General features: G+C 37.6%; 2 protein-coding genes across 2 annotated transcripts in view; one reads left to right on the top strand and one right to left on the bottom strand.

Moving 5' to 3' along the window:
• LOC124353498 overlaps nt 1-7,994 on the bottom strand; it is a 43,148-nt gene extending 35,154 nt beyond the window's left edge. Inside the window, exon 1 of the mRNA XM_046803361.1 lies at nt 7,783-7,994. The gene's annotated coding sequence lies outside the window, so the exon portion shown is untranslated. The remainder of the gene's footprint in view (nt 1-7,782) is intronic.
• Nucleotides 7,995-13,590: 5,596 nt separating this feature from the next.
• LOC124356191 lies at nt 13,591-19,724 on the top strand. The gene is made up of 2 exons (XM_046807376.1): nt 13,591-13,876; nt 19,423-19,724. The coding sequence occupies exons 1-2, from the start codon at nt 13,718-13,720 to the stop codon at nt 19,630-19,632; spliced, it is 369 nt and encodes a 122-aa protein (XP_046663332.1). The 5' UTR covers nt 13,591-13,717; the 3' UTR covers nt 19,633-19,724.
• Nucleotides 19,725-20,251: the final 527 nt, after the last annotated feature.

The raw sequence follows: 20,251 nt of genomic DNA, 5'->3' as shown, positions 1-20,251 counted from the left end.
TATTGCGACAACACGAGAGTGACGAGGACATAATAATTAGCATAACACCACCGACAGACACACGTAACCGGAGCGGGAGTCTCGCAGCCTGGGAAGACTCGACGACGCATTGTTACGTGCAAGTTCCGACTTGTATACACTACCGAACGATATAACAAGTCGAAACAATAAGTTGAGTACTTTTTGGAAGTTTGTTCAAAATGTTTAGTGGATTCTTTAACCCTCCTACTGACCAGCGACTCAGGGTCGCAATGTCATCTCCACTTCTTTTTTTATCTGAATTTTTGATAAACCTCATCATTCGACTACAGTTTATACAGTAATCGTACAGTTAGGGCCAGCCGCAAAGATGCGAGAAGGGTTAAGGGCTACCTATATGTTTAAGTACCAAACGTTATTGAAATTTCTTTTTGTATTACACATCAATAACAATCTTGTATTCTACACCATTTGATGAAATTATTGCTTTTAAAAAATGAATTTACCATTCCAAAGTTTTACCGAACCTTTTATATTTTTCAAATTCAACATTTCTTTCTAATATAAGACATTTTAATTTGTAGTTACATAATAGAACATAAAATTGGGATTACTGTGATATAACATTAGTTATGTTTTTAATTACAGCATAGTTTGTATTTACCTATAAAACCCCCATTGCATTTGGCCAATTTGCTACTTTTGTTGTGTTTTATAGTGTAATGTTTACATCTTGTACATTTTCACACAATGTTTAATATTTGTTTATATATTTTATATACATATATAAAATAGTGTACCTTTGCACAAAGTTTGCACATTTTAAAATACATTAGAAAATTACTTACAAATCACTTAAAATGGTCTCAGTTGGAGAATGTAACAAGACTATTCAATACTAAAACTGTAGCAAGAGGGAATAATAAGTATAATGAATTTACAGATACATCTTTACATAATCATAGTCCAGTACACAAAGAGATCGTAATATACATGTTAGTTCAGTAAAAACTGAGTGCTCTAAAATGTGCAAGGCCCTAATAAATAAGGGACATTCCAGTAGGTATAGCTCACAAGGGTGAATATAGGGTGTCCTAGTCCTGTAAACACAGGGCTCCCGGGTTAATATAGGGTTCTGACAAACCGGGTCGTAAATAAAGGTCTAGTTCCTCATGCGAATGTTCGGTTCAGGTCGAGTTCACCTTCCTCTTTGCGCAGCTTCTGGAATGCGACGCTGTGACTCTTGGAATCTGGAGTCATGATCGTCTGAATAGACAGACTCTGCACTACGAGGAAGGTGAACTGGAGCTGAACTCTTCATTCATATTGAATTGACCCTTCCCACCATAGCTATGTTATGTGTAGTTTTGATTTTGTACTATTAATGGATCTGTAATGTAATGTAAAAATATTTACAAACGCTCAGCCAAATCCCATTGAGTGAATTTTATTTTAACTGTAATTTTTACCTTTTGACTCCAAAATAAATAAGGCTCTTCCTTGGAGCAGGAAGAATGTATGTAGCAAATTTCAAGTTTCTATGATTTATCTAATAAGAGTTATCACACGATGGATAGTCAGACGGAGAGAAGACACGTTTCTTGAAATTTTGAAATTCATAGCATAAAACTCCAGTTTGTAAAAGACTACGCACTTTGATTAGTAGACTGTTTTATCCTATACTAGCGGCCATAGCCGTAGAAGAAGTGCAAACCCTTTGGTAAATCATCATTTATATAAATGACCGGCAATGGACGACATTTTTACTCCAGGAGCTGTAGCAGTTTCGCGGAATGAGTGAAATAATATAACATTACTAATCACTTTTTGAGTTGAATTTGTTGAAGGTCTGCAACGTGAATGATGTAAACCTCATTTGAAGAGTATTAGCTGACATCGTGATCTATGGAAGTCGAGCGTGACGGCGTGGACGGCGTGTCTTCTTCGGAGTCTGATCTGTGACTTGCAAACGAGGAAAAAACCATCAAGTAATCCGTAAGAAGTAGATCATTCTTTAAAGTCTACATTTGTGACGAACGTTGTGGAATGCTCTTCACATTGTCCAGGAATCTCTGTGTGAAGGCCAACAATTCAAGGTATGAAGTTTACAATTTATTGATAACTAACTTCGAACCAGTGAAAGTACCAATAATTCATGTTTAAAGGCTTAAAATGACTAAACATGTAACATGTGACTTGCAAATAACTAACAGTTGATTGCTATAACCATTCAGGATCAATATGATCGCTTGAAGGTCATATTGTTAGCTGATTGCATGGGATTTTTGCCTGTTAATTTCTTAGTGATCGTTGGTTGGTTGAGATAAAAACGCCATATTGATCGCTGACTGGTCATATTGATTGCTCGTTGGATTGGGGTTTTGTCTGTTCACTTTTCATAGTGATTGCTGATTGATTGAGATAAAATCTCCATATTGATCCATGATTGGCCGTATTGATTGCTGATTGGATAGGGGTTTTTGCCTGTTCACATTCCATAGTGATTGCTGATTGGTTTGAACTTCTGCTAACCACGATACAGCTCCACCCCCTCCATTCAAGTTTACAAACGGATGTGCATTACTAACTCTGCCAGTTTTGCATTAACTTCTCTTGACTGAAGATGGCTGTCTACAGCGAGACTGAAATATCTCAAGATGTTATTTATATTATCTGTGTATTTCGACTCAGTATGAACAAGAAAATTTAAATCACAGTTTTTAAACATTTCGCTTTTATAAATTCTCTATCTACTTAGTCACTTCATATCTACTTCTTCTGAATGAAAAGTACTTTTCACACACGGATATTCCAAATAAAAATGTTTACGCTTTAGTTCATAACTAAGTCATAGTAAACTATTCATATAAGTGAGAAACTACAAGTCCGGAAATGTTTCTCACGAATGTCCGGATGTGTGGATGTGGAGTAACATTTCGGCCTCCCTAAGACTTAGTGTGGGAGACGTACAGGAAGAGTTAATGGGCCAGGACGTGAAAGGCTCTACTTGCAGTGCCTAACCTGCAGAACGGCACATGCCTTCACCTACTTTCCCGCTCCACGAGAGAAAGTACGTGTGGGCCAGTACTGAGGGGGTTTAAACTTGCAGAGTGCATTGCTACACAAACACTGTTCAAAGTGAGAATTTAGAAATAGAACCCGTGGCGGTACTTTCTCCGTAGTGATTTCGTGACTTGAACTATGTCCAATTCTGGTATATCTCTATCAAGGACGCCATACAAGCTTACACACGTTGTCAGACCTTGTACTGACACTTGCTGGGAAAAGTACAGCTTGCCTTCCAGCAATATGTACAATAGTCGGAATCAGTCCTAAAATTACTGAACTAAAACGTTTGTCATAAGACGCACATTTTCCAATCCATGACTCCAATCAGGTTTTGGTATAAGACCAATGAAGTACTGAACGTACGATGAGAAATGATAAAACCACAGGTTACCGATTTATGAGGATAATGTGATATAAGAATGTTGAGTTGAAACCGTGGTTAGAGTCGACACCATTGTTAGAGTTGACACCATTGTTGGAGTTGACACGATTGTTGGAGTTGACATGATTGTTGGAGTTGACACAATTATTGTTGGAGTGACACGATTGTTAGAGTTGAAACCATTATTGGAGTTGACACGATTGTTGGAGTTGACAAACTTGTTGGCGTTGACATATTTGTTGGAGTTGACACCATTAGTGGAGTTGACACGATTGTTGGAGTTGACAAACTTGTTGGCGTTGACATATTTGTTGGAGTTGACACCATTATTGGAGTTGACACGATTGTTGGAGTTGACAAACTTGTTGGCGTTGACATATTTGTTGGAGTTGACACCATTATTGGAGTTGACACGATTGTTGGAGTTGACAAACTTGTTGGCGTTGACATATTTGTTGGAGTTGACACCATTATTGGAGTTGACACGATTGTTGGAATTGACACAATTGTTGGAGTTGACACCATTGTTGGAGTTCATGTACAATAATGTCCTCCTGAAGCAATGAGGAAGGATAGAGTGCAGAAATATGTATTTCTCGTTCTCCCTTTCTGTTCTCTCCCCGCTACTCCAGAACACATAGGATTGAATTCCCCGTTAAATGTAATGTTTAGACTAATAAATACAGCTCTCGACAATTTGAAAGTTTTTAAAGATTCCATAGATAGTTTTCGAAGCAAAGCATTAAAAAGTATATGAATTAATTTGGATTATATCTATGATGTATTTGTACTTTCTGTATTATAAATGTTTAAAAGTATGTTCTCTCGTAATTGTTGCTGTAATTTGTTTTAATTTGCTATTGTTTTATTAATATTTGTAAAATTCCATCATAATTAATTGTGTCGGTGACTTATTATTGTGAATGCATGTACATGAAAATATACACTGTATTGACATATTATATGTAATGGTGTTATTAATACTTGCATGTGATTGGGTAAATGCCTGTCTGTAAAGCATTTTTTCGAAATAAATCACCATAACTTTCAGAGATGTTTAGTAGTTTTTAGGAGACACGTGCAAAATGACACCCCCTTTAATTTTGTTATTGAATAATTTCTTGTACAATTCTGTAGCCCATTTGATGGAACGAAAGAACCAGTTCTTCATCGTACTAGACAGAGTTAGGACCTTTCTTGCACTAACCAAATAGAACAGCCATGACAGGTGAATGGCCAAGGTAAAATGTTACCAACTCGTTGACAAGAAGAACGGAGCCGTGTGATTTATTTTTAGCGCGTGCAAGTCTTTCGGGCGTGCCCGCCTCCATCGCCAACAACCAGTTGCTCGCGTGACGTCATCGATCTAAGTGACCCCTACTTTTCCTTTCTCCTACTGGGAGCGGACCTGACCGGTTCGGCGCTTTAGAACGAGTGGACGTAAGATTGGCTAATGTGACGAAAATAGCACCGGTTGTTTTTGTCGGGTGACATTTAAATGTGTTTTATATTTAACAATATTTTCAACAACCACAATACAATTTTATCAGGGTAGGAGTCCGACATACATGTGTCGCTTAACAGGCCGTGCTGAGGTTGTATGTCAAATTTGAAGTCTGTAGATAATGTCATTTTTGAGATATTTTGCGGACAGACAGACAGACAATCGTACAGAAATGAAATTTGTATTCAATCCGCCACAAATGATAGTGTTCAATCCAGCTCAGCCAATACCATGTATAGGCAGTACTATAAAACCCAGTCTTATCTATGTAGAAATGAAGTCTCGTGTAAAACTTAAAATCTAAAGGTTAGTTCGTTATCGAGATATCGTGCGGACAGACAGACAGACAGACAGAATTGGAAATCTTTCCAGCATCTCGAGTAACTGGCTTCGCTAATGCTCAAATAATAGGAAACACATATGTCGGATTAAATCCTACTTAAATAGTAAAATCCAAAATGTTCAGAAATACCGATAGAAGTAGAACATTTGTAATTCAAGGAATCTATTTTTTGACACATACATCTTGAGGGAACGCCTCCCAACTTGAAAATTTTCAAATGCAAAACCATGACTACTACCACATAAGTCCAGAGGGATAAACACGGTTACTTAAATTCTTAACTTTCATCGCTCAGTACCTGAGATTTTAAAACAACGTTTTATGTTGTTTGGTCAGTACAGTAAATATCATTTTATTTTCTCTTGAATACCGCGACTGTAAATTTAGTTTTAAATTTTCAAAACAGTGTCAATATTTGAGAGAGAAAAATAGTGTGGCGCTAACGCTCCTGACACAAGGTCTTTCATTAGATCAAATTTCTCAGCTTACTGTTGGTACAGTAATGAAGTTTAGCTGGAATCAGTAAGGTGTTTATACAACCTTAGTTATTGTGTTCACTTGTTACGGTGATATGTTATCTTACGCGTTACCAATCTGCATAAATGACCATCTTGAAACCTTACAAAAGCCGAAAACCCGCAAAAAAACAATAGTTGTTGTTATTGACTCGAGAATTTCTAGTTTTGTCTTAATAAAAATATATTTGTAAATGTTGACAAATTTTAACGAACACCATATTACCTTTAAAGATAATGAAGCATATGTAACAACATAGGTGGAATAGTCAAATTTATAGAGATAAAACAAAAACAGCAGGGAAATCTTTAAGATACAATAAATCTGCAATGATAAACGTATTTTGCTAAGATAAACCCTATAATTCTTCTATAATTGACCTTTCTATCGATGAACCGGTTAGAGCTCACTCCTCCAAACTAATTCCGAACAAGCAATGCTCAACCACGAAGGAAGGACGTAGCCAGCGAGGAGGTCCAAGGAGTCCGGACCACAATTTTTAAAATTTGGAAATATTTACATCAACAAAGAATCATATGTTTTATTTTCAACAACATGGAGCTCCTTCACATTATACTCTTCCTGTGCGACAAAGGCTAGATGCGAACTACCCGGATCACTGGATCGGCAGAAGAGGATCAATTGAGTGGCCAGCAAGATCTCCAGACTTAACACCCTTAGACTTTTTTTTGTGAGGTCACTAGAAATCAATAGTCTTTAAAACACATCCCACTGATGTCCAAGACTTGAAAATCAGGATCACTGATGAGTGCAGACGCTTAACCAGAGAAACTTTTAGAAAGGTTAGGCAAGAATTTTAAAATAGGTTATTTTTGCTTGAAAAACAATGACTATCAATTTGAACATTTTATTTGAAGTTTACAAAGGATTTACAACAGTATTCAGTGAGTAATTCTGTTGTTATTGCAGTAGTACAGTAGTTTGTAGACTAATAAGTGTTGTGTAATAAATTACATTATTGGCTGCTGATACCAAACGTCTTGGCCGATTTGAATTTTGTTTTACCAAAATACAGCATTTTTATGATCATCAATTTGAGGTGTCCAAGGTATTATTAGTTGCCATTTCATAATTTTGACTTTAGGTACGAGGGGGCATGGGGGTGAGCACCCCCATTTTGAGTTTTTTTTAAACTTTTGTTCCCCTAATTAGTACTATATACTTCCGTTTACAGAATTTTGATACTTGGGCTATAAGTCTTTTAACACGAGTTTGAAGTATTCAAATGAACACCATATACGTATACTCTATCCGATTAAAAAGTAGTTTAACGCTTTGCCATATATCTTGATAGATATGAATGGTATGGTACGTCTTTTCAATATGAATATTTGAAATTAATATGAAATCATGCATAACCACAGGATTAATAAACTAAAAATATATAATACGCGAAGGTTAAACATGTTTCTCAAAATGAATATGAAGGAATAAACCCAAAAGTACGTATTTTTTATATAATTTTTATTATTTTATGCTACACGAAATACTAATTAACAGTTTCACTAGCTATTATATTAGCTTCAAAAAGTCACGAAAGTATATATTAAAGTTTAAAAACGTGATATGAGAAGGTTTCAGTTGGAGACGTCTGCAAATTATTCAGGGCGTTTCTGAAATACTGCAAATATCATTGCAACATTTACATAAAAGTTTAAGCGACTATAAACAAAACATTTACGACTGTTGCTCCATGTGGAGGACTCAAGGTGGAAGTTAGCGTCACCTCACCTGAGGAGGTTGGGAGCCGTGGGCGGTCAAGGATGGATACGTCACAGGAACGTCCCTCGCGAACACGCCTTAAGAAGAGATCCTGTAAGGTGATAGTTTCTTTATTTTGACTAAAACAGTGAAATAACAGTGTGTCTAGTCATGAACCCTGGGGGACACCAGATACCCGAGTGACATCATGGCTGGGTACATTCACGTAACGAAACAGCTGATTAAACGACGACAATCTCTACTCACCGCGATTTCTGAAGTTTGCAGGATGGTTCAGTTAGTTCCATGAATCCATTTTACGTCACATACCACTGCATTCACAACGGAATTACAACTGTCACAATTCTACACGAACAGGACTGCTCGTAGAGCCCGCGACTGGCTGCGAGTACGACTGAAATGACTTGCGGTGGATTGCAGACTGAAGCTTTCACTGCTTCCCGCTAGAGCGCTGCCCGCCCGGCCTTGTACCGACTCCTCCGTGGTTCCGACTGCCGCTGAATTCACCGTGGCTCTCGACAACGCCATAGGACGTGCTGAGGTCAATGGGCGAGAGCACTCGGTCATGGCTGCATTTAAAGTCGATCGACCAATAAATGAGTTACCACTTAAAATAAACTATATAATGCAATGAACACTCACACAAATACTTAAGAGGACAAGAAGCTGAGAAATAGCTTATAAAATAAAAATATTAGTTATAAAAATACCTTTGCGCTGTTTCTGGAGTGACAGGATAATCTGGATGGGTAATGTTGGGGGTAGGGTCCATCCCGTAGATTCAACTAGAAGGTATAAACCAGCGAGAATTGAACCCTCCTGGGGATCTCCAACGAATACAAAATTTAACTTTAATTTGCAGATGAGTAAGAACAGGCATGCACATGATGGGAATACGAGAGGAAGGTAATGATTGAACGTTACATAGAGTCTGCATAGTTTTGCATAGAGTCTAGTCAGGTTGCATAGAGTCTAGTCAGGTTGCATAGAGTCTACACAGGGTTGCATATAGTCTACATAGGGTTGCATATAGTCTACACAGGGTTGCATAGAGTCTACTCTGAGTTGCATAGAGTCTACACAGAGTTGCATAGACTCTATACAGGGTTGCATAGAATCTACTCTGAGTTGCATAGAGTATACACAGAGTTGCATAGACTCTATACAGGGTTGCATAGAATCTACTCTGAGTTGCATAGAGCCTACACAGAGTTGCAAATAGTCTACACAGGGTTGCATAGAATCTACTCTGAGTTGCATAGAGCCTACACAGAGTTGCATATAATCTTTTCTGAGTTGTATAGAGTCTACACAGGGTTGGTACCATATTTCTTCACGAAGAACTGGTATGCGTATTACTGACAACACGCAGCTCCTCCAACTATGGTTTCCTAATAAGACCGATTAATACAACTGTCTCAGAGGACATAGCTGTGGTCCCCATAAGCAAGAGATTTGAGGCACTCTGAGACAACCAGGCATGAAAATATTGTGCACGGCGTAAAAGAGATTCGTAAAGAGATTAGTAAAGAATAATAACGAAATATTTATACAAAGGCTGACAGATAGACAAAGAGCAAGAACTTTTCCCTTTGATGCCAAAATCAATAAAGTTCTCCTTGGACCAAGAGGAGCCTATGTACCAAGTTTTCAAGTTATAGGCCCGTACAGTTCTAGTTTCGAGTTGTACGTCCGTCTGTACGTAGAGTCGTCTGTCTGTGTAATGATTTCATGGCATTTGTAATGATAAGGGTAGCAATGTTGTATAGTGGATGCAAGGTTTATCTCTTGATCCTAATGAAAGGTACTTCTTTAAGAGCAATTTCATGACAGATCTTGGACCTTTCACGCAATTTGCAAAATGCTATGAAAAACCTGCTGGTTTCTCTTTGCAGAAAGGCTAGGCAGCTTGTTATGTACTCCGTGGTTCTCCTGATAAGTCTACAATATGACAGGATATTAGAGAAAGTGTTGCAAATCCTGTCTTGGTCAATTCACGTAGCTATCCAATCTGGATTGGAAATTGGCATTATATGTATCGTGTGAGAGAACCACATTATGGAGAACCAGATTAAGACTTTCATCAGAACAAGCTATTAATTATGTACCAACTTTCACTTTTTTACACGTCTGGAATTGTTATTTTCCATGAACACGACAATTTTATTTTGGGTGGTAGTGCCAATAGTAGTCTAAGTTTAGTACCACACACCTTGAATAAAAATTTTAGTCATATTTATGTTTTTTTTTAAGTGAAAGGATAATTCAATCCTTCTTTCAGCCTTATCCTGCTCTTCCTTATGGGTCACTGACAAAGGACAATTGGCAAAAAACAGATAGAAAAAAATTAAATTTTTGGATAGTTGTGAATTAAATTCACAAATTTTATTCTTGGAGCTTTTATCAACGACAAGTGGGATTTTTTAAATTTATGGCATAATATATGTGTGATGCTGTAAATCAATTCCCAAAATTTTCATTGTCCTCTCTGGGAATCGAACCTGCAACCTCTCGGGTCTGAACTAACACACAATCAGGTTTTATGGAGGATTAAATAATGATATAACGTTTATAACGAAAACAAAGAAGAAATTTCAAACTTATTGCATTATATAAAGATGATACTTCAGAATGTTTTAAAAATATATTGTTTTACGTTTATATATCTAATTTAGGAGTTGTCTTTTGCATTGCGTCGTCTCGGATTATGTAATCTTAAATGTATATTATACATATTTAAATGAGCCATAGTATAAAAATTAAAATGTGGAATTTCTATTTATGCGTGTGGTGGTACGTTTTAAGTGTACCGCCTCAAGAAAAACAAATATCCGTGTGCAAATTATCGTTTGTAATACGTTTTTTGTTGGATAAGAAATAGTGGTATGCATGGAACAGTAACACTAACTCATTGTAGCGAAACAACCTAGATAAATGTTCTTCGTTACTACGAGAAGCAGGTTTTCCTGAAGCTGCATACAAAATTTCAAGTCAGCACCTCATTTCGTTAGTCTACATTTGTTTACTATATCACTAAGGCCACCACCAGAGCACCCTCTTCTCGCTTGGAGTAGAGTCAGCTCTTACAGTTTCAGGTGCTGACTCTCTTTCTTACATTAGCTTATTTCTTCCCCCTTAGCTCCTCCATTCGAAGCTTGGCGCCATCAGCCGTATTCTGCTTATGCAATTTGAATTGGAGCTTAAGGTTGTAGTCGAATTTACATACTTCAGATCCATGTATCGACGGTGAGCCTCTACCAAACCGTCTGCTGAGTCTTCATCGATGGTGATTGAGTGTGATGGACAGACAGAGACATCCAAAGCGATATTACCGGATCTAACTGCTTGCTGTGGCTGTTCCAGATCTAGATCTGTTGGGTTTCGTATGGTTTTATTGTTTATATACTATATAAAGTCCCACGAGAACCGAGGAAATAATCTTGCCAGAGCCCTGCATGATCAGGTAAGGCTGTTCCAGATCTAGATCTGTTGGGTTTCGTATGGTTTTATTGTTTATATACTATATAAAGTCCCACGAGAACCGAGGAAATAATCTTGCCAGAGCCCTGCATGATCAGGTAAGGCTGTTTACGTTTTGGAAGGAGTCTCTTAAGGGCTTCGTTCGCGATAAACTACCCCTGCGCCATGCATCCCTCAGGCACGGGTCGGTTCACACGGTGGGATTGGAGGCCTCCAGCGAATACAAATATATATGTGTTTGGGACAAGTCAGGACAGACCAGTGAAGACCGGCCATGACTGAACTTGTAGACAACCACGGTCGCAGAGTGCACTTTCCGGGCACTAGTCTAGACCTTGGGGTTTTGTGAAACTAGGGCTAACCGTCGGTTGGACTCGGATCTCCCCATTGGTCTTGAGTCACTAAAGGAATTGTCACCCCTAGGGGGTACTTTCCACCTCCCCAAACAAACTGACTTATCCTATTCTCCAGACCCCTCAAAATTGTCACTTTTAATATTTATAATACGGCTGTATACAGCCCTGGTTTCTAAACCAAAAATCTTGTAAATACAGATCGTGTTGCAAATGGCCTAAACGTTCTTAAGCACTTTCTCGATTTTCTCTACGAAGCATAATGGCTGAGATATAACAATTCCTTTCCCAAAATTTGAACGACCGATTATTAGGAATACAAATAGCCTGAAATTGCTTGGCGGTTAAAAAGACGTGTCTTCTTTGTTTATATTGTTAATCAACACAGAAGAAAATTTTAAAAATGCATTTCAGCTGAAAACCTGAAATGCGGAAAAAATCATGCTGAGAGTCATAACCAATTACCAACCTGAAAACACGAAAAAAATAATCGAATTTGGAGGAACTCTAAAGTGATTGGTAATCATTCTTAGAAGGCCAGTTACCGGTCGGAGTTGTAGACAGCTGCCCGAGGCAAGGGGCAAAGACCTTCTTTACACAAGACACTCGAGAAAAGAAATTTTACGATCGAATGTGAATACTAATTTCGGGAGTGAACCAGAAAATATATGTGGTGGGAGGGGGGAAGGAGGATCTATGCAACAAACCCATTCGAACAAACGTTATTGTAAATGACCTGAGAATTCCAAAACACTTTTTTTTGCTCTACAATGCATTATAACAATTTATATATAACCATTCCTTTTCCAAACTTCGAACGGACCCCATCTTGAAACCCTAAGAAATAAAAAAAAAAAAAAATATATATAAGGTTGTTTGAAGTTGCCTGATATTTTAAAAACACGCGTGACTTTAGATCTGAATTGGGGAATGGTTGAGTTAAAACATTCTGGAACTATGCAAAAGGCCGCCATTTTTAAACGTTTTACTGGTTGTAACGGACTAAGAAAAGATGTAACGGATGTATAAGTACTAGCTATGTATTTAGTTTGAGTCGGCAAGACATTACAGTAATTAATGTGGTCACCATTACTTTTGTATTGTGACTACTTTTTTTCTAAAAGTGCAGAAACCTTATATATATAAAATACCCTTAGGAATAAACCTTATTTAAACGATCTGAGAACTGAGTTTTTCTCTATTATGTGTAATAACTGAGATATAACCATTCTTTGGCCACCATTTTGAAAACTTAAGATTTAAAATATTTTTGACGTGACAACGTCTTAAATTAGGTTGCGGCTCGGAGTCACTCATGAAAAAGTGTAACGCCCGGTAACGTTACGATGCCCGTCCAGTGAGTCCGCCGCACGGGATCCGCACGGGATAAAGCAGATAACTGTGGGTCCGCCGCACGGGATAAAGCAGATAACTATGTTTATTCGTGAAAATGTGGAGTGCTTAGATTCGTCATTTACAACAACTACAACAATAAAGGTAAATAATTGTACACTGACATTTTCATTATCGTAAACTATGATTGATTGATTAATTGTTAGATTGACACAAAAGTTGAGAAACTGAGTTTATAGGTTATGTCATACTATTGACAAATGTTGATAGTGTTAAGTAAATTATTAGTTTAAATCACTCTGCAATCAATCGTAATTCAGTCGATTGAGAAGAAACAGCGCGTATTGCTAGTCAAACATTTAAAATAACAAATTATAACCTCTAACCTGTCATAACAGTGCGACCAAACAAACGAACTAAACCGACCAATCACCACGCGCGGAGTTAGAATTTAACTGTGTTTAGCAAGAATTTCAAATTCCAATTTTAGTAAATGTTTTATTCAACTTTACCATTTACAATAACAAATTTTAATTAATTTCAAATTATGTACAATGTTTTAGTAAACAAAATATATTTCTATAGTTAAAATTTGTGCAATTCTTATTTTCATTCAATTCCTTGTTCCTATTGTGCAATTTAATAATATTCATATCAATAAATATTCTACCGAGAAAAAGACGTTGTCACGTAAAATCTTCGCCCGTAAAACCGACTTTACAGGCAACCATAATTTTTTTTACTGCAGATTGAATGTTACGTGTTCCAAAATCTATGAACTATACGAGAAATACAAATCAGCCAAAAGTGATCCGTGCTTGGTTGTTTGATATCTTATATGCTACACATATTTTAGTTAAAACACATGTTTTCAATAATACATATTACAAAATCTCAAATGTTGACATTTCCAAGTTTTTCGTTCTTAACGTGACACATCCGCATTTTGTTCCAGTGTATTTATTACCAGATTTGACTTTTGTAATTAAAGCCACATGGCTGTTCTCTGGAGTTTTACAACATTCGCCACTCTTGCAATATATTTTACGGCACACTTCGCTCTTGCCGCACCGCCACCTAAGGCCCCCAACCCTTTGCTCCCTGACTTTAACTGGGGACCAATGGGATTTTGCGCGTATGGAAATAATGCTCTGGTAAGTATTCAAACCTAACGACTATAGTTTCACTGTTTTCAATGTTCTGTTAGAGTGAAATCCGACTAGACTGGCGGTTTTTAAATTTTATCCTTAAAATGATGTGTGATATCATCAAATTCATTGTGGTCGACGTTACACAATTTTAACAAACAGGGAACAAAATGGTTACATTTGTAAAACTAAAGTGGTCAAATGAGGAACTGTTAGTCAGTTTGTACATTTAAGTACTAAATTCACGAGAACGATTGCCGTCCCTTTCTACCTTTTACCACCACCGTCTTCCAAGAGTCGAACTTCACGTTGGCTTCCAGTAACCAACAAGGAGAGGCGAGTAGCGAGTAGTATCGTGCTATGGGCCAGCACTTCCTTTATTTAGCAAATCCAAACATACTCGGAACACCACTTTGATACTAACTAGAGGCCTGTCTGCCCCTATCAACTATTCTTTATTATGCTATAAAGGGTGATTCATAAAAGGTGTGCAATATTTCAGGACTTGATACAGGTCATCAAAACAAGGAAAAAACTCCATTGCACATGGGTCCGGAAACGTACCGTTTACTGTCTGTCTGTCTGTTTGTGTTTTTTGGGGAAAAAATTACTTTTAAAAAACCACTTAAGATACAGAATTCAAACTTAACAGTTATGTTAACCTAGTGTTGGTCCTTTTCAGTGAAAAAAATAAAACAAATATCTCATTGCATTTCAAAATGGCGGCCATTCAAAATTTTCAAATTGTATTAGCTTTGAAACGGCTACTTTGACAACAAATTTACCAGGATAACTTTTTTAGCGTATTTTATTACCAATTCAACAATTTTTGTTTCAAAAAGATTGAATAACAAATAACTGAGTTTCAGCACCAAACGTAAAAACAGGTTAAATCCATGCATTGCAAGTACATACAACAATGTAGTGGATTTTTACGATTAAACTTTTTAAGGTTCTTTATTAAAATACTGAACAATTATTATAACCTAAAAAAAAATATTACTATAATATTTGTTCCATTTACAGTAATCAATGTGTTACACTGTGTTACAATGTATAAGTAGGTAATTACATACGTACGTATTGTACACAGAAAAGATTAGATTTAAGAGAGCTGACTTCATCTGATTTTGAATTTGGTTACTATCTCGAGGGACCTTTTTCTTTTTTTTCGCCGGAAGTGAGGGTGTTGCCGAAGCCCGCACTGGTGGGCAGGAGCTTTTCTGATCGGTCCTATCCCTACCTCAGATCGCGTTCCAGATAGTCCAACTTTTCCGATGTCAGATCACGTTCGACTGTGGCACGTGATCTGAGGCTGGGAAAGTACCGATCGGAAATTCCACGAATCACCAATGCAGATCTCGGTGGCGCCCTCCGCGCTATCTAGCGCTTCTGGCAGAAGAAAAACGTCCCTCGAGATAGTACCCAGATGACGTGAGAACTGGTAAAGGTTAACGTTGACTTTAGTACTACTAGTAACTTATCCATAATAACCTAATCTAAACCTGACGCATATCGCCTAATAACAAGTAGTAGATAGGGACAGAGTGGCCTCCGGGAAATACCAAAATATCAGAATCAGAACATTTTGTACACAAAATCGTCAAGACATCTAATGACGTCAAGATTACAATAAAATAGATTCAGCTCTTGATTGGCAGTATTAGCGGGAAAACACTTGAATCGTGTAGACAGTTCGTTCCACGAACCAGTCGTACAGTTGTCTTCGAAGCGTTGTTCTTTTTAGGAGTTTCAGGTTGTATGGTATTGAGTTGTAAATTGTCCGTCATGTATAAGGAATGTTGTGTGTGTATTCAGTAGTATGATGAAAATGAAGTTGTTTGCCAGCAGCTCTTCGAGTGTTGTAAGCATGGTTGTCCTTACCTCTTGGCAATTCCAGTCGACCAATATGCATAACCACTGCATTAATATACAGAGCCATGACTTTCAAGATATTGAGAGTCTCGTACGCTTTCCATTGGGGTGAGGCTCCCAATTGCTGTTATGGTTTTTTCTAAAGGAGAAGTTAGACAAGTATTCTTTTATGGTCGTACTCGGAGGTTCCTTCCCAGACAATCATGCCGAATGTGATGTGGGGTTCCACCAAGGTATGATACGCTGTCTCTGCTGCCACCGACCCTCCTATCCATTTCATTCTACGAACCACATAGACTCCAGGGCTAAGTTTCTTACTTAGTACGTCAACAGATTTATTAAGTGTAAAAAAGGCTGTAAAATAATGTTAGGTTTTCTTTATGCATAGGAACCGAGCAGTGCCGGTTTTAGCATTACTAGCGCCCTGGGCGAGATTTCTTCGGCGTCCCTTAACTGCAATTCAATTACATACGAAAAAAAGGCAATGGCGCCCCTTTTCGTCCGGCGCCCCTGGACGGTCGCCCAACCGCGCCCTAACGCCGCTGCTGGAACCGAGACCCGTCACGACCCGGAGCGGATCCGCCGCGCATTCCAGTCACATAACGTGCGAGATCCAGTTCAATAATAGTGTGAAAGACGAAGTCAGTGTTAAATCTTAACACCAGCGGCTCCCACCGGCGTCAATAGCACTCGCCAAGTTGTGGCCTACTGCGGCAAAAAATTATTAAATTCGTTAGCCGCCCGTTTACATAAACCATGGGTGGAAGGAATACCCGGAAAGTATTTATCAATAAGAAAAGGATCTGTTTTATTTGCCTTCCCAGATAATTCACTTATTATACTCCAAAACAATTTAGCATTTCCTTCCAATTTCACTCATATTTGTTCTATTGTCTTTTTACAATTTTCAAAGTTGCGTTTAACGTTAATCTATATTTTCGGTAGTGATTTCTTAAATTTACATTAAAAGGTTGCTTTTTTACTGATTTGCTTAGTTTGTCCCGAATTCAAATCGAGCGTAGCAGACTGGGCGTTATCCATGGTTTTATTTTATTTTTTTTTTGATCGGGATGAAATATGCTTGATAGGTGTATTGGATTTTTCGATTGATCTTTGGATAAGTGGGGAAAGTGTTTGTGCGCAAGAGTTGACATCGACACAACTCCAGTCCGAGTGAATAAGATTGTCAGTAAGTAGAGTACGATTAACGCAAGATAGGATAGCGGCGGTGTTGTCAGTGACTGCAACAGTGGCAGTAACAGTTAGACCAGTACTGTAGTCGTCAGTAATACTTGTCTGGAACACTGCTGACTTGATCTGTCTGTCACTCGTGTTGTCAGTGATTGCAACAGTGGCAGTAACAGTTAGACCAGTACTGTAGTCGTCAGTAATACTTGTCTGGAACACTGCTGACTTGATCTGTCTGTCACTCGTGTTGTCAGTGATTGCAACAGTGGCAGTAACAGTTAGACCAGTACTGTAGTCGTCAGTAATACTTGTCTGGAACACTGCTGACTTGATCTGTCTGTCACTCGTGTTGTCAGTGATTGCAACAGTGGCAGTAACAGTTAGACCAGTACTGTAGTCGTCAGTAATACTTGTCTGGAACACTGCTGACTTGATCTGTCTGTCACTCGTGTTGTCAGTGATTGCAACAGTGGCAGTAACAGTTAGACCAGTACACTGTAGTCGTCAGTAATACTTGTCTGGAACACTGCTGACTTGATCTGTTTGTCACTCGTGTTGGATTGTCGATACACTGCACCAGTCCTGCACCGATTAGAATATTTAAATAGCTGTCAGTTATGAAGTCATTTTTTAGCAAGTCAATATTTCTATCTCCAATAAAAATACACGTTACGTTTTTAGGTATGTTGACATAATATTCTTGTAAGTCCGTTAAAAATTGTGCAGTATTACTGTTAGAAGTCCTGTATAATGCTAGAAAATAGAGGCGTTTATTGCCGTATGTAAAGTCCAAAGCGATGGCGTGCACGTCTCCCAAGATCATCTGTATAGAAGTAGTTTATAATCTTTTGTTTATAAATATTATAGTTTCGTTGTTCTTGTTTTGTTTTGTAGTAGTGGCCAAGAAGTTAAAACCGTCACATTTAGCTACCTACAGTAGAGACACGTACAATACAATAGAATTCTGTCTGATTTTCTGGCCTAGCGACCGTCTAGTGTGATGTAGATGAAGAAGTGTTATGTAAGGTGTACAGTTGAGTGTACGACGATGTTTCGGACACAATCCAAAAACACGGGGAAGCAACCGAGTTTTCTATGCACAGAACTAATAATATCTCACTAGCACTTGTAGCAAGAACATTGCAAAAGCAGATGCTGATAATGTTAGGTTTTTGAACATTATATACCGGTACTATATACATAACGTGTATACTTAAATCAATAAAATGCAATGTCAACGTATGTCCTTTTAAGGAACTACATACACCTCCTTCCTCCTGTCCTTTTTATATATATATATATATATATATATATATATAATATATTTAATTGTATAAATGGCAATAGCCTTATTTAATTAAGGCTATTGCCATTTATACAATTTAATATAAATAAAAGTCGTTTGACAGGTATTTGGTCTTCCGATCATATGTTAGTTTGCTTATTTAAACGCATATGTGACAGATACGGCCAAATACAAAATAATTGAATCGGAAAAAGTAAGCGCTCTGTGGTGTAATGGTAGCACATTCACACGGCAAGTGAGAGATCCGGGTTCGACTCCCGGCGGAGCAAGTACTTTTTGTGATTCAATATTTATTGAAATTATAATATATTTAATATATATAAAAGTAAGCGCTCTGTGGTGTAATGGTAGCACATTCACCCGGCAAGTGAGAGATCCGGGTTCAACTCCCGGCGGAGCAAGTACTTTTTGTGATTCAATGTTTATTGAAATTAAATAAGGCTATTGCCATTTATACAATTTAATGTATGTATATATATATATATATATATACATATAGAAAATAACGTCATTTCTCAGCATCGACAGAGAAAGGAATAAAAATATTAATGATTAACCATAATTAATCTCAATGAGTGTTTTATTACTTTTGAGAATCAATTAAAACACGATGTAAACAATTTCTTTACATTATCTTTATGCGATTAAGAGCATGGAGGCAGGTGATATTTTTGGCATTTGGCTACGTCTAATAGATTCCAACAAAGTTCTTCTAGTACTTTTCTGTGTAAATGACTTCTTCTGGTCGGGATGGGACTCATACTATAACGTCCTTAAAGCTTGTTCTCGTCTCATTTCTAAGCTACTGTTCCTCATTATAAATGCCCGATTTCACAGCCCTAAATTGAATGGCGCTTGTTTAACCTAATACTTCAAGTTTAGAATACCGGAAAAAGAGGATGGACTCCAATTTTCGAAACGTGATGTCGTGTCTTTTTTTTTAACAATAATGACAAATTTAATACGAAAGACACTTTTATTTCTTCCACAAGTTAATAATAAATTAAATTGTCTTTAAAAGTAAAAAATAAAAATGTCATTTTTATTAAAACCTGGACTTCCATCAAGCATACAAAGCAGAAAATGGTGATAAATTTCCAGAATCATGCTGACCTTCAAAAGCACCCATAGTCAATAATATATTTAAACAAAAAACTAACATCGTCCGGGTTTCTGTTTTCAGTGTGGTCCCAGTGACAAGGCAGGCTTCTTCAAGAACCAACAGGGCGGTTTTTGGGTCTACTGCTGCCCAGGCTACTACTGTTATCCCGATGATAAAACAGTCAAAAGAAACCACATGGGGCCGGACTTCCACTGCGTGCCGTCAGGCACACAGAAAGAAATTGCAAAACCTACAAGACCTACAAGACCTACAAGACGACCAAGGAACTGACGGTACGGAGGCGTGTGTCTTGGAATGGAAATTACCTACCCAGTGTAACGCGCGAAATGTTTAAAAATCTGTCAATGAATTATATTCCATCATAGTGTTGTAATATGTTTAGTGTAGAGAATATTTCTCTTTCAGTATTCTACAGATTACAGCAGTGCCGTAATGTGCGTTGTATTAACAAATGTGAGGGTAAACACTCGCTACACTGCAATCAGAGTAGGAGGCACACGGAGGGCAACACCGTCGCCAGTGGCGCATCTAGAAATCAAAGGGGGGGTTCGAGGGCCCTCCCCCGGGAAATTTTAGAAATATTAGGAATAAAAATGAGAATGATTTATTTACACAAGAGAACACAAAGGTTTCCTGTGCAAGCCAAAACATCAGTAAAAAAGTAATTATACGAAAGTAATAGAACAGACCTGTTTACAGTAGACCATACAATGTAAATATAAAACAGAATATAATCTTGTAAAAGTTTGTAAAATTACTATAACAACAGTTACTATTCCTACTACACTTATCGGCCTCAGTGTTTGTTTCTTTCAAAATAAAAATCTGTTTCCAAACAAAAATTATGCTTACATCAGATGGCACAGGAATGGCCTAATTTCAGATCGAT

This window comes from Homalodisca vitripennis, chromosome 2 (assembly GCF_021130785.1).
Source record: "Homalodisca vitripennis isolate AUS2020 chromosome 2, UT_GWSS_2.1, whole genome shotgun sequence".
NCBI classification, from domain to species: Eukaryota; Metazoa; Arthropoda; class Insecta; order Hemiptera; family Cicadellidae; genus Homalodisca; species Homalodisca vitripennis.
Note: the sequence above shows the minus strand (reverse complement) of the source record. Positions and strands in the feature narration are given on the sequence as shown.

Coding starts and splice junctions, on each gene's coding strand:
- LOC124356191 (XM_046807376.1), top strand. CDS start 13,718: ATGGCTGTTCTCTGGAGTTTTACAACATTCGCCACTCTTGCAATATAT. Junction 13,877..19,422: donor CGTATGGAAATAATGCTCTG/GTAAGTATTCAA, acceptor TTCTGTTTTCAG/TGTGGTCCCAGTGACAAGGC.